This window comes from Thamnophis elegans, chromosome 3 (genome assembly GCF_009769535.1).
Source record: "Thamnophis elegans isolate rThaEle1 chromosome 3, rThaEle1.pri, whole genome shotgun sequence".
NCBI lineage: Eukaryota > Metazoa > Chordata > Lepidosauria > Squamata > Colubridae > Thamnophis > Thamnophis elegans.
The window spans coordinates 80,000,673-80,026,023 of record NC_045543.1 but is presented as its reverse complement, the minus strand read 5'-3'; the positions used below and the strand labels follow the sequence as shown (position 1 = coordinate 80,026,023).

Sequence of the window (25,351 nt, the reverse complement as noted above, 5' to 3'; positions counted from 1 at the left end):
GACTCAGCCTTCCATCCTTCCGAGGTGGGTAAAATGAGGACCCAGATTATTGTTGGGGGAAATATGCTGACTCTGTGAACCGCTTAGAGAGGCTGAAAGCCCTATGAAGTGGTATATAAGTCTAATTGCTATTGCTAAAACAGAGAGTTTTGGAAGCAGCGAGTACAAACCAGAAATTGAATATATTAAACGGTCCTGGTTTTTAAACAGCATATGGAATCAAATGAATATGTATTGAATTTTGCCTTTTTATATATAGAGATAAGCAATTTTAAATTTATCATTGTGATTTTATTAAGTTTTATTTTTCTATTAATTTCAACAAATAAAAAGAAAGAAAAGCTATATGTTTTCTATTTATTTTTTTCACTCCACACAAATCTGAAAAATATCAAATACCATTCTGTTGTAATAAAACCAGAAGCAACTTTTGGATGACTGCCAATTTAAGGTTGTTGGTTGTTTTTTTTTAAAGGTAAAAAGAATATGATAGAACCAGTTCGTTGTAATAATTAAGGTAGCAGATTAGAAACTTAGAAACTTGTTTTAGTCATAACTTTGACACAAAGCCAATTAGGCATCCTTGGACCTGTTACTGTCATTCAGATTTGCTCACAGCCCTCTCCTAGAAAGGAGGCCAAAGCAAACTATTGCAAAATCTTACCAAGAAAACGTCAAGGACTAGTTCAGGCGATTGCCAGGAATCATTGCAGATTTGGAGAGCCTCATTGTACTTAAGAGACCTCTCAGAATTTGAATTCCTATTTTCTTAGTTTCCTCATAAATTACATGGAAAATCCCCATTGGGCTGGAAATCCAGTCAGGGTTAAGGTTAGAAATCAAGTTAGGCTTAGAGTTTGGCATAGCAATCCAGTTAGATTTGGATTTAGGATTTAAATTAAGAGTAAGGATTAGGCTTGAGGTTAGGGTTACACTTTGCGTGAAAGAGTTTGGGTTAGGGTTAGGATAAGGGTTAGTATTAACATTCTGGTTACTTTTAGGATTAGCATTAGTGATGGGATCCAAAAAAGGTTTGCGTTAATCCATTGTGAACTTGGAGTATAAAACCATGATGAGTTTATTCAGAGACTTGTTATGCTTAAGAGGCCTCATATTTCCAATCCCTCTTATTTTCAATTCATTATAAAGCCTACAATAAAATCTTATTGGGATGTTGGTGCACTTTGGTTTGGGGTTAGACATTCATGAACTCAGAACATCCCTAAAACATTAGTAGTTTCAAAAGCCTTAATATGCTTAAGAGGTCACTAACAATTCTAGTTCCATTTGTATTTTTCTTGAAAAGTATAAAAGGTTAGGGTTAGCAGACTGAATTTGGAGTGTAAAAGAAGTTTCTTGTTTCTAATCACCCTTATTTTTGCTTTGTTATGAAAAGTACAGTAACATGGATCAACACACACTTTGGGTTAGCCTTAGGCATCCGTGAACTCCGAGAGTAAAAATAATGTCACTAGTAGCATAATGAGTAGAGCCTCATTATGCTTAAGAGCTGCTAGCGATTCTAATCCTTATGGATAGGAATAGAAGGGATAGAAATCATGTTTGGGTTAGGGTTAGAATGACAATCCAGTATGGGGAAGATTTAGGGTGGAAATCCAATTAGGGTTATGGTTTATATTAAGTTGAGGGTTAGATTGTGCATTATGGTTAGGATTGGGTGCTTGGGGATATGTTTAGGATTAGGGTTAGAGATGGAAATTCAATTAGGGTGAGGATTAGGTTTAAGGTCAGGGTTAAAGATGGATATCCAGTTAGGTTTAGGATTAGATTAGGGTGGTGGTTAGTGTTATGGATGGAAATGCATTTAGGGTTAAGATTAGGATTATTCTTAGATACTGAATGGAAATCTGTTTATGGTTTGGCTTTCTTCCATTCCATTCCATTTATTAGACTTGTATGCTGCCCTATTCCCCGTAGGGACTCAGGGCGGAGAACAAACATATGGGGAAGGGGACAATACAAAAACGAACGAAACAAGACAGGATATAAAGACAGATTAAAAACTACAACAATCAGCAATTCGAGTGGGGCTGGGAACTCAACAGCCCCAGGCCTGCCGGAACAGCCAGGTCTTAGCGGCTTTGCGGAAAGCTTGAAGGGTGGTGAGGGTCCAAATCTCCACGGGGAGATCGTTCCAAAGGGCCGGAGCAACCACAGAAAAGGCCATCTCCTGGGGAGTCGCCAGTCGACATTGGCTGGCTGATGGTATCCGGAGGAGGCCTAATCTGTGGGATCTGATTGGTCGAAGGGAGGTAATTGGCAGGAGGCGGTCTCTCAAGTACCCAGGTCATATACCATGTAGGGCTTTAAAAGTAACGACTAGCACCTTGAAACGCGTCCGGAGTCCAATAGGCAGCCAGTGCAGCTCACGGAGGATAGGTGTAACGTGGGTGTACCGGGGTGCACCCACAATCGTTCGCGCGGCTGCATTCTGGACAAGCTGAAGTCTCCGAATGCTCTTCAAGGGCTGCCCCATGTAGAGCGCATTACAGTAGTCCAGTCTTGAGGTCACAAGGCCGTGAGTGACTGTTCTGAGGGCCTCCCGGTTCAGGTAGGGACGCAATTGGTGCACCAGGTGGACCTGGGCAAATGTCCCCCTGGTCACAGCCAACAAATGGTGTTATAAAGTCAGCTGTGGGTCCAGGAGGACTCCCAAATTGCGAACCCTGTCTGAGGGGCGTATAATTTCACCCCCCAGCCTGAGAGATGGAATACAAGGCCAATTTTGATGTCAGGGCTTCTAAAGTCAGGATTAGATTCACAGAGCCTTTTTCAACACAAAGGTAAGATTTTAAAGCAATTTGCACTTATCATATGCCTGCATTGAAATATAATTCAAAATGTTATTTCTTTGGAATTATATAGAGCAACCAAGGTCTTTGTTTCTATGTTGGACTAAACAATCTGTAGTTAGTTTCATGGAAGCAAAATCATCAATAAGGCAAAGGTCCCCCTCACACATATGTGCTAGTCGTTCCTGACTCTAGGAGGCAGTACTCATCTCCATTTCAAAGCTGAAGAGCCAGTGCTGTCCAAAGATCTCTCTGTGGTCACATGACTGGCATGACTAAATGCCGAAGGTGCACGGAACGCTGTTACCTTCCCAACAAAGGTGGTTCCTATTTTTCTACTTGCATTTTTACATCCTTCGAACTGCTAGGTTGGCAGAAGCTGGGACAAGCAACTCACCATGTTATGCGGCGCTAGGGATTCAAACCGCCGAACTTTTGATCAACAAGCTTATCGTCTGTCACTGAGCCATTGCGTCCCTTTTTAAAATCTTCAATGTGTTTTATTAATTTTTTCAGCTAATATTAGGATATTAGGCTAAATCATTGCATAATTACAATTGGAATTGTAAATTGACAAGCCCTAAATAACTGAATTTAGAAAGTGGAAATAGAAAGTTTCAACTGATCCCAGGGTTCATTGCAGTTCAGTCTTGCAATACTAAACCAGGTTTTATTGATGTGTGCAAACCAGATATTTCTCATTGTTTGATAAATTGGTCCTACTTATTTCACTAGAAAAACAAAAAACCCATGAAATTACTTAAGAGCTTTCTCTATTCATTTGTGCTGCAAAACAGACTCCTAATCCACCAAGTTAGAAATATGTATGGTATATTCTTACCAAATAGACAAATTCCTTGTGTGTCCAATCATACTTGGCCAATAAAGAATTCTATTCTATTCTAAATATATATTTTGCCATGGGAAGAAGTTTCGGAAGACTGGATTATATAATAACCCCAAACATTTCTTTGAGAATTACCAAACCAGTGAGGTGAACAAATGACACTCTCCACATAATAGGCAGCTTTTTCCTTTTATTACATTCAGTTGTTCATATTCATGGGTTAGGCTGTTGCATTTATTCATTTTTCAGTTCTACATAGTCTGAACCCATATTATTCCTTATTTCATCGCTGTATTGGTACGCAACACAAGAGGAAGTTAAAACAGCCCTGCATCAATGGTGCTATTTTGTCCAATGTTTGAAAAGTGGTGGGCAATTTAATTCAAGAAATTTCAATTTTATTAGAAACATTTTGTCTCAGACAAGTGCTTCATGATTTGAATGATATAATTTTAATATAAAAATGCAGGAAGAAACATACTTGAAACATGAATGAGTGAATACAGACAACCATTTACTAAAAGTGATACTCTACCATGGTTTGCGTATGATGGAAGGATGATTGCGTTGTTCAACCAAATAGTGAGGAAACACAATACCACAGTATTTGTAGATATACATTAAGTGGTTATTTTTTATCATTTAAGTGAGATTCTGAACTTGTACTAAATTTACATACATCTTCTGGTAACTTATTCAGCAAAGCATTACAAGTGCAATGACACTTGTACAAACACTAGGTTATGTAAAGGAGTAACTTTCATCATCATATTCCAGCTCATCTATGTCATCCTCTTCCAGAAGTCCATATTTAAATTTACGATAGACAGTGCCATCACGGCTCATATAGACAATATCGTTGTCATCTTCATCGTCGTCATCATCATCATCCTCCCGATCCTTGTATTCATTCACTTGATTTTCTGGGTAGCTGGTGCTCTGGTAGTGATTGCTCTTGAAAGAACTGAGGGCCTTTGCATTGTCTGCCAACTTTTTATATCCAGCCTGGTAAACAGAGATAGGCCTGGCTCGCAGTCTTCTCCATATGAAAACAGAGGCCCCAATGAAGACACTCAACAAAATGAATAATGCCACTGTCAAAGCCACAGCTTTGCCTCTGATATTCTCTGGCAAATGAGGAATGACCAATATACACTCATCTAAAAAAGAATTACAAACACATTTGTCATATATTAATGGTCGTGGGAAAACCAAACATAGCCTGTTCTCTACATATTGCATAATGTGGCTGAAGATGCTGCACACTATCTCTGTGCCAATTTTCTCTCCGATACTTGCATTCTCCTCATTTCCCATCTACATATTGGCAGAGAATTTCCCATAGTGCCCTCTTCCTTGTAGTCTGGCAGCATTTCGGAAATTACCATTGTCCTATGATCAGAAGATCTGGCTTTGCCACAAGTCATTTGAAACACCTTTTCTACCTTACTGCCACCGTTATCATGACTATGATGATCATTATCATCGTCACCACCACCACCACCACCACCACCACCACCATCATCACCACTATCAGCGGCAGCAACAGCAGCCACCATTGCTCTTATGGGACAGCACTAATCCTGCTGGTTTTATGGAGTCATGGTGAGAAGAACATTACGGTAACAGTGGTTTTAAGATCAACCTACTTTGCTTATAATCTTATCCCTGTGATGTGGAGTTAGCAGCAAGGCAAAGGGTTCTCCACAAAATTTTGCCAAATAACAAAACTGTCTAATTATTTAGACATATTTAGACATAAATATCAACACTAAACTATAAAGTCGGGTGACTGCCTGTCTAACTTTATAATTATAGTTGTTGCACAGTGAACCAATTTCTTCGATTTGGTATTTTTCTATTCACATATCGAGTCCGTCTCAAGAACCAGAAATAAGCAGATGTCGTGGTTTGATGGTCTGAAAGGTATCGTCCCAGGATATAGGTTGTTCCAGGTAAAGCTGCTTTTTGAAATTGACTGATTTTGTCAATGCTTTCAAGTGGTGCTCCAGTTGTTTTGAGATTGCACCCAAGATGTCTATTACTAGTTGTACTATCTTGACTTTCATTGTCTATTGGCGTATGCTATGCACTGCCAAGCCAAAGATAGAGATTGAAATACTGTCAAGAAATCAGATTAGAAAAATTTCTTGGAAGAGATATATAAAATAATGATGAGATTATTACCTGATGTTAAAGTGCAGTTACAACATTCCTGAGTTTCCATCAAACCAGCAACCTTACAGCATGGCACACATCGATATTCATCAACATATAGTTGTGTGTTAAGATGACATGAAGTACAGTTGAAGGGACCGGGTCCCTTGCACTGCATACAGGAATCATGGCATTTCTCACATTTTGATGGTTTTACCTTGCATTCAACAAAGAACAGACAGAAAGGTGAGCTTTGGTTAATGTTTTCAGGGGAAATAGACAATGCTATTGCTGAATTAGCATATTGCATAAAGTTATAGGATTTATTTAATTTTGTCTTAGCAGCTTGTATATATCTGCTCATTGTGAGCTGTAAATTGTAATTTATGGCTTAGTTGTATGTATGAATCAATTATGGCTTAATTTTTTAAAAAGCAGTTTAATAAACATTGCCATAGTACAGGGTTAAAACCAGGGGTGGGTTCCTGCCAGTTCTAACCTCTTCTATAGAAGAGGTTCCACAAATCTACAGTACCGTTTAGAACTGGTTCCAGCTCCCTCCCCCCACCCGTTTGCACATCATCAAGATGAAGAGCGAGAGGAGGAATTCTGGGAATTGAAGTCCACAAGTCTTAAAGCTATCAACTTTGAATACCCCTGGGGTTTTTTTCTAATGGGTTAGGGATGCAAGGGTCTTGTAACTTGACAGCTTTAAGACTTGCGTGCTTCAAATGCCAGAGTTTCTGAGCCAACATTTTGGTTGCTAAGCAAGAGCATTGCTAAGTGAGTTTTACCACATTTTACAAGTTGGCCATGCCCACCCAGTCACATGGCTGGCAAGCCACTCCCACCCTGGTCACATGGCTGGCAAGCCACTCCTACACTGGTCACATGGCCAGCAAGCCACTCCCACCCGGTCACATGGACCACAAGCCACTCCCACAAAGCAGGCCATACCTATAGAAGAGGTTCTAAAAATTTTTGAAACCCACCACTGGTTAAAACCCAGCCTAGCTAACCTTGATGCCCAAAATATGCAACACTGGATATCTTTGTGTACATAAAGCCCTTCCTATTATTTTTAAAAAAACAGCCTTATAGTAGGAAAAAAGGACAGCAAACACCATCTTCATCACCAGCTATCATATTAGGACCTATTTATTAAAGTCTGTGCAACTATGACTCTTAAGCGTTATTTATTTTATTTATATCCCGCCCTCATTATTTTTATAAATAGCTCAAGGTGGCAAATGCATACAATACACCTTCCACCGCCATTTTTCTCCATGCCAACAACCCTGTGAGGTGTCACAGGGTTGTCATCATGGAGAAAATTGGCAGTGGAAGGAGTATTGTATGCATTTGCCACTTTGAGCTATTTATAAAAATAATGAGGGCGGGATATAAATAAAATAAGTTGGGATAAGAGAGAATGACTGGCCTAAAGACACCCAGCCGCTTTCAGATCTAAGGCAGGACTAGAATTTATGGTCTCCAGCCTTAACCACTAAACTAAAACCTGGATCGTAATTCTATTTTTAACACCAGGGATACTCACAGGAGTGTGAGCACATATTTCTGTGTCAAATGTTACCTGTTTTTTTGGGGGGGATATTTTCCCCACTTAAAAGCGGTCTTACAATATTGACTAACGCTGCAATTTTTCTCAAAGTGACATATGAAAATGTATAAACTGCTCTGTTTTTCTAATAATAAAGACCCCAACACCTGAAAATAGGAACACGATGCCATTTTGTTCAATGATGCACTGTTTTTTCCCCAGAAACTTACATCTGTTTGGAATAGCATAATTAATTTTGTCAGAAGGAGCTAAAAGATGTTGCCTGCTCAAACTATTGTAGAAATATGCAGACATCATTCTTTTCTATTATTAACTTTGTGCTAAAGGTGGAGAAAGATACCTATGAAAGCAGAAAAGTTGAATGATCTTCATGCTACATTGCAACAATATTTGGAAGCTAAATTCTACCTCTTCTTAAATCTAATTTCAATTTCTCAGTTTGTCATTTTATATATTAAGAAGCAGAAATATGAAAGTTGAAAATAATTCAAAGAATGTAGAATACTTTTTATAATGTTTCAGAATGAATGCTAAAATTCATGTTTATATTATTGTATTAAATCCAAGTTTGCATTTAAAAAAAATCTGTGTAGAAAGTACCTCTGAGTCTTGATACTCTCCAAGTAAGCAGACCGAGTTGCACAATCCAGCTATGAAACGATAACTTGTTACGCAGGTTGTGCATTCAAATTCTCCCTTCCCTTAAAAATAATAATATCATTAAGAAATACAGTTTGTAGAAAATTGTCTAATTCATACAATAATTGCTTTCATTTAGCAACTTTTGACCTTTGCAAGTGTGGAATCCTTCTACTCCAAACGTGTTTGATATCCTGGACTATGTAAAATTTGCGGGGGTTGCAGTCCCACTGGAGTAGGAAAACATTAGTTTGGGGAAGCCTGGACCCTAACATTCATCTTTTGGTTGAAAACCAGTGGCTCAATCTCTCCATTAAAGCAAATGGCATTGATCGTTTCAATTCTGAATATGCTGAAAATAATGATGGTAGTATTAGGATTATGATGCAGTGGATTTAAACTGTGATGCTAAAGACAAAAGGTTTATGGAATTGATAGAAGAAAATATATATAGTCCAGGGTTAAACTGTGGGGCCCTAGGTGTTCTCTGAGCTTGGTAGTTTTCTTGCAGACATTTCATTACCAAACTAAGTAACATCATCAATGCAAATGTCTGCAAGAAAGCCACCAAGTTCAGAGGCTGCCAAAGACCCCACAGTTTAAGGAATTTCAGAATGCTAAACATTTGAAGATATGCACAAATAATTATACAGATGATTGACTACTTGGGACTAATCACTAACTAAATAATTAGTGTGTGATTTCATTTGTTTGGATATCTACAAGGCAACAAATATCAATTGTTGTACTGCATTCTAATTCAATAGAGAGAGTTCTTTCTGTTTGTATTGTTATCAAGGAAATTATTTTAAGAATTAAAATAAAGTATGACTTCAGCCTTTATATGGCTCTGACCCCAAACTTACCTGTGCAAGTGTGACAAATTGGATGGCACCGTTTACAAGTCTGAGTATCAAGATCTGCATAGTAATATTCAGGGCAGGAAGAGACACATTGGCCAGAAGAGTGCAGCAGGAAGAAATTATCCATGCAGGATAAGCATTCTTTAGGTGCAGGTCCCAAACATTTCTGGCAGCTTGTGTGACATCTCTCACAGGTCCTGGTGACACTATTGACATAATACCTGTACCAATAAAATAGTAAAGTCAAGCTGAGTTGAGAACAATTACATTGTAAATAAAGAGATAATTTATTTCAGAGCATTTTGTACTTTGCAAATCTTTGTTGTTAGGTAATGGGATGGGTCAGAGGTGGGTTCCTACCAGTTCGCACCTATTCGGTAGAACTGGTTCATCAAATCTACCGAACCGGTTAGAAGAGGTTCCACCAGTGGACCCAGAATGCAGGCCGCACCTACAGAAGAGGTTCCAAAATTTTTGAAACCTACCACTGGTCCTTGGATATGATTATTCTACTCTATCATGCTCATATTTATAAAACTCAGTGCCTCCGTGAAAGGTAATGATGACTACTGCATTTATGGTGCAATCAGAACATTGCGTGTGTTGAAATTGTTTTAACGCAAACCAAAGATGCCCTTTAAAAAACAAGTTTATATCATATTCTTATGCATGCCAGTGCTGTGTGTGAGGTAATTTAAGGTGGTTCTGACAAGTGTCGGCGGCATCTTCATATCCAGTCACATGGGTGGCAAGCCACTCCCATCCAGTCACATGGGTGGCAAGCCACTCCCACAAAGGAGGCCACATCCACAGAGTAGGTTCAAACAATTTTTGAAATCCACCACTGGGATGGGTTGAGAGGATGGAAGTTGCATCTGATGCCCATCTTAGTAAGAAGTCCTCCAAGCTTAAGAATTGTTTGTATTTAGCTTGCCTGAGCCCTGTCCTCAGCTGATATTCTAACCCCTTTTGGATAGCTGTCTGTCAAAGCCTTAATCTCTTCGCTGTTTTGTATCTCTTTCTTACTCCATGCCATTTTGTTCATCTCTTCCACGATACTTGTCCCTTTTCAGGATCTTACCCAGCTGTACAATTCTGGACACACCGCTCTTCTTGCTTGTACCGGTTTGGAGGGCAGAGAAGGCAATGGGTGCTGTGTTGCCCATTGCAGGTTTTACAGGTTCTGTGACAAGGGTGGCAGTGGGAGTTAGTATCTTCATGGTACCCATCAGGACAGGAACTGACACAGGTTGTATCTATAGCAAAATAGCAAAAGACAACTTAATGTTTGGGATGACAAAGATTTAATACAATCTGTAGTAGGGGCATGGGGAAATTCCAAGCAACCTTTCTACATTTGATCAATGACTGAGTTGTCACCTGCTCTTCTGAATGTGAATAATCAGATTCCTTGAAAGGAGCAATGCTTTAATTCTATAAGATATTCTACTACTGGACCTTTGTAAGATGAAATCTAGAATTGTGCAAGTCAACTTCACACAAAATAATCCCCTTCTCTCTAGCAGATTTTGAGAATCAGGAGAAGCTATAGAAAGAAGGGTATTTCTTCATCATATTGTGTCTGGGTTTATACTATTGAGTGTTGCTGTGTTTATTTGTGTCTATGTGAATTCATTCAATGTGATCTCTAAACTATTATAGTTGGACACATTGTAGGAACCTGTAAACTGTGCCTATTCAATATATTAAGGAAACCATGTTTACATGGCTTATGAATGGAAATTGCTTTGAGACATGGCAATTTACGCTTTCTCTATAGAAATTCTGAGATCTTGGATTCACACATTGTGCTAAGCAGTCGTCCTGGGCCAAGAACAAGATTGACAAATACTGGATGGAGTATTCACCCTGCCCCTTAGGAACATGCACAAAATGACACCAAACATACAGAAGGGTGTGCATGGCAACACCCCATCTTCTGCATTACTGATCTGATACTGCTGGTTTTAAGCCCTTATTTTTTGTTTAGTGTGGTGGGTGAATCCAGTAACTGTAATGTGTGAACCATGTTTTATGACTTCATTTTATGTGTTTCTCAGCTTTTGTGGCTGTTTAAGAAAGCAGAGTTAAAATTAACTACTGCTTAACAAGATGTGTAACCCCAGCTATCAAACAATAGCAGCTGTTCATCGACAGCAGAGGTGTCAAACTCACATCATCACGAGATGTATCAGGACTCTCCCCCTTCTCTAAACCAAGAGTGGGCATGGCCAATATGTAACACATCTGGTCCATGTGCCGGGAGTTTGACAGCCCTGATCTACAGAGATTAAAAAAAAACCAAGGCAAATACTTACTGAGAAGATGCAAACCACTTGGGCAGCTGAGACACTGAAAGTTGCCTGGCCCTTTGCAATGGAGACAGTTCTTATGGCAAGGCCTACATGCTCTACTCTCTTTGTCATAGTACTGATTGGGCAAGCAGTACTGAGGGATTACACAGAGGCCACTGCTGGTCATCAACAGGCCTTCTTGGCAGGAAATGCACCTTGTGCCAGATGAACAAGTTCCGCAGGTCTCGTTGCAGGCTAAAAAGTACCAAAGCAAAAAGGTGCCACCATTTATTTTTTTTGAGTGTTTTCTTCTCAATGGAAATTCATATCTGCAGAATACGATTTATGCAAAAGGAATATGCCACTCAAATGAGTTTCATGCCATGTGAGGCCCCAGTTACTGCTGTCATCAACAGGTGACTGAAGCACATTTCTTAATAAACTCTTCCTCTGTATTTAGCTTAGCTTTGAAAATAGATGTGTTCCATAAATCAGAAGGTGGAAGGTAATCTAATTAAGCTTAAACTTCAAAGTTACATGTTTTTCACAGACTAGCAGCAATATCGACACAAATATTAATCACACTTATGATCTTTACCTATGCTTTTCTCTATCTTTATTCAGAAAGTATTTGGTTTGATAACCTCTTGCTTTTCTGAAAAGTCTGACTAATCAGATGACCATCGAATATTGTTCTCTGCTGGTCATGAAATCCTATTAACAAGAACTGCATCTAAAGCCTAGTTATTTCTTTCTGAATTATTATAGGAAATATGCAGAATCCATCCCACATATATTTTGAAAAATAGTTTTGGAATAGTTTTGTAAAAGGTAATTTATTTTTGAGATTTAAGGGTACATAAAATATATATATACAAAGATTTTGGTGCAACTTAATATTCCAACTTGTAGCATGTCATAAGCATTTAATAAAATATAAAATGGCACTGATCAGCCTGAAGCCTGGGGAATGCAAATATCCACATCAGAACTGAGCAAGCATTCTAGGAAGAGCCCCCAGAATTACCTGCTATCAAAAATGTGAAAGTCCCACATTGTTGCAAAGTTAAAGCAAGAGATCTTGGACAGCCCACATGATTCTGTAAAACTGGTTTAGGATTAAAGGAATGTACCAGCTAGCCACACCCAAGCTAGACTTATGGTGAGAACAAAAGACAAGGCCAGATCAGATAACCACTTGAACAGAATGACACACATAAGAAGAAACTCATTACTAGGAGAAAAAGGACAAAAAAGATGATGTGCATTAAATATGTATGTCCTGTTATATACTTGCCCAAGCAAAGAAAGGAATACTCTGATTTAAATGGAAATGCATCTTCCTTTTGTAGGAAAGTTTGTGTCTGGAGAACCTTGGAAATGTTCAGTTATAACTTCAAAACTCCTTTCTCTTCTTACAATTATTTATTATTAAACTGATCAGCTCTTTAAATGAAGGACATCTTTAGGTAGAGAGCAGTCCTATGAAAGGCAGAGAATTGGTGACTCCAACAATTTACATTGCAGGAGTTCTTGGGGGTTCAAAGGATCATTTCACTATTGACCACAGTTTTCCGATTAACTGACAGCTGTATTTGGATCTTCTGGAATCTCTAACCTTTGACCAAAATTGGCTGGGATTTCTAGAAGACTCATTTTCAATACATCTGTAGAATCTCTCAGTGGCTTTCAATATCATTGAACATGGCACCCTTCTAAACCCTTTGTGGGATTGCCTGGATCTGAGGATTACCTTTTGTTCTGGATGGTTTACCCTTGTGTACATGGGGCTGATGGATAATGTGGAAGGGTCCTCCTAAAAGAAGATCACTGCAAAGATTGATGGTGGACCAGTTATGCCCTCCTCACATCCCTTATGCCTTGGTCATCTTGCGTGTGGATTATTGCAACACTTCCCACATACCAGTACTCCTGAAGAATTTTGGTTTGGAATGCTGCCCTTTATAACAATCTTCCCATAAGCATTTAAATAGCTCATTTTCTGTCCTTCTTCAAGCAAATCTTAAAGATCTGTCTCTCAACCCAGGACAAAAGCTAAGGCTTCTTTGGGATGATTGTGGGTTGTTCTTTATTAACTATTTCTTGATTAATTTTTTATGGAGAGTCTCAATCATCCAGGTCATGGTTGTCCCTAAGGTGCTGCTCAAAAGCCAACTGGACTTTCTTGGTTTTTCCCCTGAAAGTGTTTTGTTTCTCATCCAAGAAGCTTTGTCAGGAAATAAAGAAAAAAATTCTGGATGAGAAGTGAAACATTTCCAAGGAAAAAGAAACAAAGTTAAGTTTTGAATAGCACCTTTGGGACATTCTTGATTAATTATTTTTATATTTGGTTTTTATTGTTCACCACTCAACAGTCATCTGAACTCCAGTGGCTTTATAAATCTGATTTAGCTAAACAGGCAAATAAATGTGCTGAAGACGAGTGTCTCATGTATGGCAGATTCTTATATTACGGGAGAGGATGAAAAGAACAGGTCTAAAACATAGAGCTGCAGGGAAATTTTAATTTAAATGTCATTTGACTGAAGTGTCTGAATCAAATGGACTTTCTGAATCTGGATAACCAATTGAACTGAAAAAGGAATACCTCTGCAGCTGCTGGTCTCTTTTTCAAAGTAAGTGCCATCTGGGCAGTCTTCAAAACATCTGCCTTTGAATAATGCATAGGAAGTCTCAGGACAGGCAGTGCAGTCATCATCTTCTGGACCTTCACATTCTCTGCAGTGCTCATGGCAGGAGAGGCAGTGGGTGGAGAGAGAGTAAAAACCAGAGGGACAATTCTGCAAACACTGGCCATTGTGCAGATGGAAGGGAGGAACACACCCTTTCAAGAAAAAAAAGATAGAGCCAATCAACATATGCAAAAGAACACCACTACCTTTGTTTATATATGATAGGTAGATACAATCCTCCTTCTCCCTTTGACATATGGTGGGTCTTATTTGGATGTACAGTAGATGGGATTTGATGTCGAGTTTCACTTTGTGGAAAAACTCTACTCTTTATCTATTCTAAAAATAGATGGAGCTTATATGGTCTGATTCTGGAACAGTTACGTTAAACCAGTTACTTTGCAATGATGATTTTAAAGGATTTTCAACAACTTCTGAAAAAGTTGTCTTAACCTAACATGTTCTCAGTGGCGTTATAATCAACTCAAACATGTTTTGTGTGTGATAAAGAGCGGTACTGGAGCAGTGGTTAGAATGCAGTAGTGCAGACTACTTCTGCTGACTGCTGGCAATTTGGCAGTTCGAATGTCATCAGGCTCAAGGTTCACCCTTCCATCCTTTCAAGGTTGGGAAAATGAGGACCAAGATTGTTGCGGGCAATACGCTGAGTCTGGAACTGCTTAGAGTGGACTGTAAAGCACTGTGAAGCAGTATAGAAGTCTAAGTGCTATTGCTATCCAGATGCCCCCCCCCACTTTCTATGAAATCTGTTTATGAAATCAAACCAATGTCAAAATGAAAAAAACCTGAATATTTAAATTTGAAATTGCTGGTATTCCTTATTTATAGAATAAAGAATGAGAATAACAGAATGAAACATCATAAAAATTGTGAAGTTTGCTTCTTTGGAGTTAAAGTTAATTGATTAACATATTTTATTCTGAGTTTATTGGATTCCTTAAAGAATGAATTAGGAAGAACAGATTCTAGATTTTCACTGTAATAAATGAAATATGAGTGTATATCAATGAATACTATTTAGTCATATCTGGCTTGATGTGGAGAGTTGGAAAAATATTACAAAAATATTAGCAATATTATATATTTATTTGTTTATATGATTTATATAGTGACATCAACAGTGACTCTTAGTGTTACAAAGTTTAAACAACCCTAACCGTCTAAAAATCACAATGCCTGGATTTGATCGATATAGGGAAAAATATTTTCAAGTTTAAAACATGAATGTAGTATTGAACTATAACTCCAAAATCATGGAATCCAATCATTTTGAGAAATATTGCTTGTATCAAACATGGGGAACACTTAAGATAATCATTTGAGACATTAGAAAAGTACTAATCAAGTTACACATATCAAGTGTGAATTCAAGAAATGTGTTCATTCATTTTGAAAGAAACTATTTTTCTCACTAATAAAAATAGCCTATTAGCATTTGGCATACATTTAATAATATATTACAAGAAGAAATAAAGATTAATGTAAAGTTTTATATATTGCTCTTAAACAATTAAATGAATATGCAGTGTGTTTAGGTGGTTTATATTGTGTTTTATTGCTTCTTTCTACTTGCTTGCTTGTTTTAATTTATTTTTATTGTATTTTTGTCTTGGTATTATCATTGTGTAACTAATTCATTGGTTGAATATGTATATACCAGTGGTGGGTTTCTAACCGGTTTACTACATCTGGAGAGAGGATGTTTTGTGCACATGCAGTTGCTGCGCATTATTAGTTTACTAAAAACTGTTCTGCGCATTTGCAGAAACATGCTGGCGATGGGAGAAGAGACCGGGTAACTGGTTCGGGGGCGTGGCAGGCCTGGGTCATTGCCTGTTCCAGCGACCCAGCCCAGAAAACCACTACCGGTTTGGCTGAACCAGTCCGAACCGGTAGGACCCACTTCTGGTATATATCACTGTTCTTTGTTTCTGGATATTGTTTTCCTGGTATTTATTTTTTTAAAATACAATAACATGATAGAAAAACAGAAGAAGATGATGTATCTCCACCTATACAGATGTGCAAAAACAAAGCATCTCTCCCTTCTTTGGCTTCAGCTGGCTGGCAATGGCTTTCAGATTGGGATGTTTGTCAAGATATTTTCATCATTAACTTCTGGATTTTGAGTGACTGGGTCTCATTGCTTTGCTTCTAACTGAAACTTATTAAACAGTCACTTGGGAAGTTGTTTTATTTTCTATGCTTAAATGATAAAGATGCCAAGATGAGCTTTGAAGGACAGAACTGAGCTTGATGCATTCGGAAGAAGTTTCTACAATTTAGACGAATGGAAAGGTTGAAATTCTGCATGGCTCACTGGATTCTTGGCTTACCTTTGCATTTGCTTTGATTAATACATTCCTGACACATCTGAGGACAAGCTTCACAGCCTCCATCGGCAGCAAAATGCCCCTTGGAACATTTAGGTTTGCATCTGAAGCCCTCTAGCAGCAAGGGACTTTCACAGGAGAGGCATGTGGTGGCATTTTTTCTGCATGTTTTGCAAGGCGGGCTGCATTCCTTGCACTTCTCATCTTTAGCAAAAAAGCCCCTGCAGCAAGAGAGGGGGAAAAAAACCCCATCAAATGAAAGATTACATTATAATTCTCAGCAAAAGTACTCCATACCTTTCCCCCTTCTAACAGCACCCCTCAAATTTCCTTTTTCCCTGCTCCTTTCTCGTTTTACCTCTTAATTTTTCTGTTCTTGATTTTTTATATGTTATATCCTTTTGAAATTTAATAAAGTTCTATTTAAAAAAAATATTGAAAGGATGAGTTTAAAAGTATTTACAGTGGTACTTCACTACTCATCGTTAATTGGTTCCTGGAGGTGCGATGAGTACCAAAAATGATGATCATCAAACAAATTTTTCCCTTAAGGAATAATGTAGTGAGTCACAAGGCAGCTGATAAGGTACATTGAGTACCAAACAATAAGTACGGGGACAAAATGTTTGTGTCAAAATGCATTGGGTATCAAATTTGATGAGTTTCAAAGAGGATGAGTACCAAGGTATTGTAATTATGTACTTGTTCATTACTGATCTTTGATTCTGAAATGGTAAGTTTCCTATCACATTACCCTACTAAAATCCAGGTTTTTTTGATAATTTTCTTTTCAAGGTAAAACTTAGAAGTTCTGTTTTATTTTCTCATTCTAAAGAATAAAATTTGCTGGAGTTTATGAGCTAACTTTATGATTGCAATAAGGTGAAAAATATTGCTGTTGTTGTTTCCTGGGACATTTTTCTCCAACATTCTGGAGTCTTCTTGTTTGCCTACATTTCTTGATCTAAAAAAAATAATAGACGGTCCTTAGGATGATTTTCCTCTAGGTCTGTTTCCTCGGAATTTATCTGAAAGTAAAAGCCTGGATGGTTGAAGACCACCAGACTCACACAATCCCTTTGCCAAGGATCCTGGATTTCATTCAAGATAATTATAGCACCAATTTCTTCTTTGAAGAACAATGGCAAAGCAATTTCATTCCCACCACACTGAAGAACATAACACCAGATCCATGTATTTCCTTATTAAACTATGAAAGCTCAGGTCCTCCAGAAGAACCCCATTTTTTTTGCATATTTCTCACTTTCTTTGGAAACAATTATACTCCTTATAGATATAAGTTCAATTAATATTAATTCCATTATGTTTTTTCAAGCTTTTGATACCCTGAATAAAGCAAAAGCAAGCAATACAGGGAATTTGCTTAGAAAGTTTAACAGGTGATTTGAAAGGATCAAAGCAGCAACTTTCATCTCAGTGTTTTTGATCTGGGAAGACAGACTCTATTGGATATGAGGCTATGATTGTAATATGGACTACTTGGCCAATATTGCAGCTGGGTGTCCTTAGATCCCCGTTTTAATGATTGTACAACCTTTAGATAGTCATATATTAGGCACAATCAGCCTTTTGTAACTGCCAAACAGTCCTGAGAAAGAGACAACTGCTTTAAAGCAGGTGCAGACAAGTGGGTTTGCATATTTTTTTTCATATCCTCCTTTCCCATGCACTTCAAAGCCCTTTTTGGAACTGAAACTGAGGCTCTGCGCAAACAAAATATTTTAGAAATAAAATATTAAAATGAATGCCAATAACTCAGTCTTTCTTTGCCCAGTTGCTCATCTGATTCTAAAGTCTCTGAAAAAAGAAGAAAGGAAAATGCTTCAGCAAACAGTATTAGATCCTGTAGGGCCCTTTTTCTGAAGGCACTGATGTTCACCCTGATTCTCACTGTCCTTCTACTTTCTGGATCTTCATTAGGGAAACCCTGACCTCCGACCAAGGCATCCACCCAGCTGTGTCACTATTTTCTAATCTGTTTTAAATCTTAACATAAGTTTATGCATTTTTGATATTACACATTCATTATTTCTACATACTGGTAGTTAAATTTCAAATTCCATTTCCTGTTTTTCCAATTCTAATTAGCTTCATATCCATATTCAATCTTTCTTTTAACTAAGCATATGAAAATCATTGTTAACTAGAGCCTTCTTCTGTCAGTCGATCTCTTGACTTTATCCTATTTTTCTCTCTCCTGCTGTATTATAATACATTCTCAATAAGTTCTCTGCTCACATTCTTAGAATGTTGGAATGGGAATCTGACTAGGAAACCCACCAGAGAAAGCCAGAGGAATGTATATGTATCTTTGCAAACATTCTGAAGAAGCCCAGGGACTTCATAGCCTTTTCCAAGGAGAAGGTTACAAGTATTGCAATGTAGAAAATGGGGAAGGGGAAATGCTGTACTGAAATGTGAAGACAACCTAGGAGTTTGCAGGAATGAATATAAATGGGTACATACATGGGGCACTCCTGTAAGCATTCGCCTCTGTGCAAGTAGCGTGGTGTGTTTGTACTGGACAAACATTTCAGACAGTGTTGATTTGCTATGCATTCTTCGCAGTCCTTGGTGCAGTTCTCGCATTGTTTTGTCTTTGTATTGCGAAATGTTTGAGGAGGGCAATCGTGGCGACAGGTCCCAGCAAAAAGAAATTGGCCTGAAAAAGAATGGTATAGGTCAGTGGTTCTCAACCTTGGTCCGTGGACTTCTCAGGGAGCCATGATGTGGTCACAGGGGATCCATGAAGGCTTGGAGAAATGTTATGATTTAAATCTTGAGTTAAGTCTTGGGAGTCCTTAGCCATGGTCCATGGCCACAAAAGGTATTTAAAAGGGTTCTATGGTGAAGAAAAGGTTGAGAAACACTGGAATGGTATAAGTTGGGTATTTGAAAGACAGTCAAATGGTACTGTTGCAAATATTGTCTACCTATTATTATTAAGACTTTTCCATCTCTGTTCTCTGGTCCCCATTTTGAAGAATTATAGTTTAAATGTCCATTGGGCCCATCATTAAGATCTTCTGGGATATAACATTTATTACATATCCACGGATGTTTAAAGGGGTGTTCTTCTTCTAATAGCAGTGCATAGGGACTTACCAAATGATTTTATGCTCTTTTTAAATTCATAGCTTATTGAGTCATTATTAAGAAGGCCAAACTATTGTCAATATATACAGTAAACAGCCTTAGAATGGATAAAGAAGATAATAATGTGGTAGATAGTTTTTGTCTTCAGGGTTTATCTTCAGAGTAAAGTAACCATAGTGTAGTATTGAAAGCTTTGGAAAAGAGACAAGGGAATTCCATGTGACATTTTATGGAAGCAAAAACAGGACTTTGAACAAGCCATACAGAAAGTGTATTGATGCTTTTGAACTTTGGGACTCTTGACAATATCACGAACCGTCAAGAAAACAAACAAATGGCTTGCCAAATAAATCAACTCAAGAGTTTTCACTTGAGGAACAAACAACCAAGCACAAATAATCCTACTTGAACGTTATATGAAGACCTAGTTTCCTGGAAAGGCTGTAATGCTGGTAAAGTTAGAAGGAAAGAGAATAAGAGTGTTACCAACAGCAAGGTGGATGGACTCAATTAGAGTAGCTATGGGTGAATTGTGGAAAGACCTGAAGAACCAGTTTTGGGACAAATTATTATGGACACAAATCAATTAACAGTCAATATAGACTTGCTGGAAGGTCAATCATCAGTCCAACACTAGTGGATAAAAGGTCTATTATTGTTTTCTGTTGCCTATATTGATTTGAACTGACATACCCTGAAGATAAAGATGGAAGGATAACAATAATTTCTTCCATAAATAAAAATAAATAATATGGAATTATATTTTAACACAATGCCTCTGGGCTCTGTATCAGCCCATAGACATATTTATAAAATGAAAACAGCAGGTCACTGCAATTCAGTGCTTCATTTTGAATTTGTGCAGGGAAAAAAAACAAGGGATAAGTTATTATAACAAATGTGAAACTTGTCATTTTGTATTTAAGCCAGCTTCTTATGATCAGCATTTTGTGCAAGAATCTTGCTTTCCAAATTCCCAATGTGTCCGCTAACTTGACAAATGACAACTACCCTATCTAGTAGTTTTCCCAAAGAATCTCTCAGTTGTACCTTACTTCAGAGGTGGGTTCCTACCAGTTCAGACTGGTTTGGCTAAACTAGTAGTGGTTTTCCAGCCTGGGTCGTTGGAACCAGCAGCGACCCAGGTCTGGTATGACCCTGAACGGTTCCCTGGTCTCTTCTCCTGTCGCCAACATGCTACTGCGCATGCGCAGAACAGTTTTTATTAAAGTGGCAGGCATACACACAAATGAAGCGAGTAGCACGCATGCAAATTTTTTGCGCAGGCGCAAAACGCCCTCTCTCAGTGAACCGGTAGTAAACCGGTTAGGAACCCACCACTGCCTCACTTCTATAAGGTGAAACTTATGGAAGCAAGAACCTATTCTTAAAACTACACTTTATTCCATCTATTACATAATTGTGGCACTCTTTCAAATGGGCAATTCTATGATTAATATGTTGTTCCCACCATTAATAGTAATAGTAATATTTATTGTTCTTAAATTTTTAAAATTCCTATGTTTGTGTCTACCTTCTTTTTTTTTTTTAAAGAAGTATCCTTTGTACAAATTGTTGATTGTATTTTTATTTATTTAGCAATTTTATATAGCCACCCAATTCACTCAGTGACTCTGGTCAACTTACAAAGATAAAACCCCAGTACAAAAAAACAATAAACCCTTACTCCTGGGCCAACCACAATCAATCACCTATTGGGCTCCATATCACTCTGGGGTCACACTCCCACTGTCAGAACCATGTCTTCACAATCTTGCAAAATAGTGTTAGAGTCAGGGCTAATCTCTGCAGGGATGATGTTCCACAGGGAGGAAGCTACCTGGAGAAGGCCCTTTTCTTGGTCCACTAGATGGACTTAATCCCATATTGTAGATGCTTTATTGTTGATTGTTACTGTAAAATGCTGTGAGTCTGGAGTTGATTATATGGTATCTTAGTGGAATAAATAAATACCTGCAGGGCATGAAGTACATCTATCTGCAGCTGTTTCACATGTTTTGCAGGAAGGAGCACATGGCTGAAAATCAGTAGCTGTTGCTGCATTAGAAAGAGAGAGAAAAGAAACTAGTTAGTAATACTGGACATCTCTTGATATCCTGGCTGAGTACTTGATTCCAAATATGATTATGATATAGTGTCATTTAGTATCTTCCATAACAAAGGGACAGATGTTCAGGTGATGAAATCCTTCCTGCTACTGTAGGACATTGCAATGCAGATAAAAGAGAAACAGGGCCTGCTTACCCCAAAAAGCATTTCCAAGCTAAATTTATCTATTATTATTTGTCCAGATAATTATCTACAATTGGCACTCTGATTTCAATATGTTCACCCAGTGTCGAAAGGACCAAGGCATGCTACCCATTGCACTTCTTTTTCAGAAGCTCAGTTTACAAGAATACAATTATCATAGTTTTGGATTGGGAGAAATGGTGAAAGTCAGACATTATGAAGAAATGGTTAAGTGGGATATTCATACTTTTGTTCTCTCCGTTACCTTGACCAGCTTCTGAGATGCCTAATAAGCTTTGTCTTAGATCATAATGTATTTTCAGCATTCTCTGCAGGATGATGAAGAAGATGCAGTGATATCCAACCCATTACCTACAGTACATCTATCAATAAACAACCAATATTAACTAGCAGCAGAAGCAGAAGCTTTCAAAAACTCAAAGCAGTTACCGACAGACAGTCCTGGTGAATTGGTGTCTTGGATCAGGAAGAGGTAAATAGACATCAACCACCAATTAGTGGAGTGGATGTAGGCATTTTCCAACTTGTTGTTTAATCTTTAATACAACATCTGAAGGTTCTCAATTAAGTGCTTTAAGAACTCTTGCTGAGCTTCCAATTTTAAGTGCTACTACTGTAATACTTCTGAAGTTCCAGCAGAGGGAAACATGTATCAGGAATTGGGAAGCAGATGGCACATTAAATAGTTACCAGCTGATAATTCAAACTATCTCAGGCAAATGTAAATTTTTATTAATAGATGCTTCAGAACTGAATTTGACATTGTTCATTGTCAAACTTGCCTTCAAATATTATACAGTTGCCTATTTGCTTTGCTTTTCCTTGAAAAACTCCAGGTTGCAAAATTCTTCTAACAGAATGGCATGTACTTTGATGTGCTCAAATATGCATTTGTTTCTTTGTTTAATTACATAGCTATGCTTTACTTGTATCTCACTAAATGCCATATCAGGTCTTCAAAAGCCTGGCAACAATATACACAAAACGGCCCCATACATAGCTTCCAAGGCAGTTTGAATTCTGCAAACAGGTGCTGTAGCCTCAGAGATGGCAAATTGTTAGGATATAATGATAGCTAATGTCTGAACCCTAGCTGTCTTTCTGGATGGTAAATTTGCTGATCAAGAGTTAAATTACAAGTGCAACTGTATTGAAGGACTAACATTATGTATTATATTACATAACATTACATTACATTATGCATATTAAGAGCATTATTAATGTTTGTCTACTTTTTGGTTCTTAAGCAAACATTCAATTCAACTAAAATAATTATAATTATTATGTTATATTATATTATTATTATGTATCAATTAAAGTAGGGATGATATATTCATTGTATAAATTATAAATTCACTCTTAACTACATAGTACAGTATCTTTACATTTCCACACGCTGTATCAAAATGATAAAATTTATATTCTTGATAAAATTCTATGTGTGCTTACTGAGTGCTACAGGTGTGGGAAGGTTATAGCAGGGGTGGGTTCCTACCAGTTCAGCCTGGTTCAGCCAAACTAGTAGTGGCATGCTGTCCTGGGTCACAAAACTGACCCAGGCTGACCATGCCTCTGAACAACTTCCCCGCAGTCACCGCCACCATCTTGTTTTTGAGTTCTACGTATGTGCAGAACAATTTCTATTGAACTGTGCATGCGCAACCAGCGCTCATCCAGCGTGCTCACAAACAAACCGGCAGCAACGCTGGCTAGAACCCACCCCTGGGTTTTAGCTATTGCTTTGTGCATGAATAACATTTCTCCTACATTTTTTCCTATACTTAAAGCATTTATTTTTGTTTCCTAAGGCCAAAGAAGGCCTTCTCTTTTTATGATTCTTAATCATTTATGGTTCTTCAAGATGAATGAACAACCAAAAGTGGTTGTTCATTTATCATCAACAGCTTGTACCTTGCACTTATTAAAGGAAAATAAATGGAACAGTCTCACAGAACCATATTCCAGAATCACTCTAAATATAACGTTATTCCTTTTTTAAAAAATTCAGAAAAAATGTATTGATAAATGAGGGACTGCACAGCAAAGAGATTGTATCGTATAATTTGCAATAATATAACAATAATTTGTGTGGTGAGAATAGCATAAATAAACTTTGCTTTTACATCCACAGGTGGAGTTAGTTTCTTAATCTGTTAATTTTGCAGAACTAGAGTCACCCAGGCCAAGCACTGAACAAGACTCACACATGTAATATTGTAGTTTTATAATACAGTTTAGTAGAAATAGAAATAGACATGGTATAAATCCTAGAAATTGTGTACTTTTTGGATTCAAGAGATTGATAAAGGTAAGAGTTGTGGAGTAACCCAGACACGTACATCTTTAAATACCTCCCCCGACTTCTACAAATGTAAAGTGTTCATAGCAAAGGCATTTAAAGTTTATCACCTTTTTATGTTAAATGTTCTGCAGAATTCCCATTTTCTATATAGTGTCAGCCCTCAGGCTGCCATTCAGGGGGGAGCCCGTCAATCGCCACGCCCGCTCGGCCGTGCTTACAAGCCACCAACACTGCCATGTTGATGTTGACTTTGTGATGTTGGCGGAGCCTGTAGCTGCATGTGGCTCTGTAAGCTTCCCTCACTGTTCTGCAGAGTAACTCTTCTACTTGGGTGCAACTGCCTCTTCAGAAGTAACTCTTCTACTCGGGTGCAACTGCCTACTTTGGCGTAACTCTTCTACTTGGGTGCAACTGCCTACTCTGGCATAACTCTTCTGCTTAGATGCGGCTAACCAGGAAGGAGGCTACAATGACACTGAGTGGGGGTGTGGCTGAGGGTGTGGGCCATGGTGATTGGTGATGGTGGTTGGTTTACAATATACAATATACTACAATATAGTTTACAAATCATTGAGAAGCTTAGCTGGCTTCAGAGAGTCTAGCTCAGGGGTGGCCAAGAGGCCACATGAAAAAGTGGAATTTTTGTGGAAGGCTGAACCACTAGAGTTGTGAAGGTGCACAGCTATGCATGTACGCACAAATGTAAATTGAAAACAACAACAACAACCAGACAGCTTCAAAATAAAAGCAATCCACTTGGGCCTGACAGAGACAACTAAAAGTCCAGATGTGGTCCAGGGTCTGTAAAATGCTGAGCTCTCACCTACCTATATAATCAGTCACCATCATTGAATTGGGAGGCTTTGTGGGGTATTTCCATTGGACTTCAATATACTACTAATCCAAGGGCATCATGATGGTACAGAGCATAGGAAGTGCATGGCAAATATATCAAGAGTTGGAAATAGGCAATGAAAGCACCAATAATTCATCCTTTGCATTTTTCTAAAGAAACTTGGGCCTACAGAAAACCTAAATGAACCAAATGGAACCAAACCAAACACTTCATCTGAAAATCTGGTGGCTCTCTTTTTCTCATTCTGCATGGAGACAACACTAGAGACCAAGAGTTTGAATCCGAGCCAGATAATTTCCTGCACTCTGAATGCCTGAGAAGAGGACCTGAGCCAATGTCTCTTGTTCCAGATCCTTCTGAACTTGTTTGTGAAGACATGGTGACTATATATATTTAAAACCTATCAGTTGTTAACCCAACAATATGAAACAAAATTGGTACTGACACAAAATATGGTTTCAAATTCCATGTTGGGTTAAAAAAAAGTCTTTAAACCATCCCCAGCTAAACACATTGGCACAATGTATTCACCTTATTTTCTTTTGTTTAACTACCCATTT

The 25,351-nt window shown here is 38.1% G+C and overlaps 1 protein-coding gene across 1 annotated transcript; it reads right to left on the bottom strand.

Annotated features, from left to right (window-relative positions):
* Positions 1–3,862: 3,862 nt before the first annotated feature.
* Positions 3,863–22,786, bottom strand: LOC116505503 (proprotein convertase subtilisin/kexin type 5-like). The gene is made up of 10 exons (XM_032212758.1): positions 21,334–22,786; positions 18,730–18,925; positions 16,246–16,463; positions 13,804–14,040; positions 11,220–11,450; positions 9,983–10,157; positions 8,905–9,122; positions 8,000–8,100; positions 5,848–6,034; positions 3,863–4,820 (listed from the first exon to the last, which is right to left on the bottom strand). Coding segments are annotated over exons 2-10 (1,788 nt in total). The 5' UTR covers positions 18,732–18,925; positions 21,334–22,786; the 3' UTR covers positions 3,863–4,401.
* Positions 22,787–25,351: the final 2,565 nt, after the last annotated feature.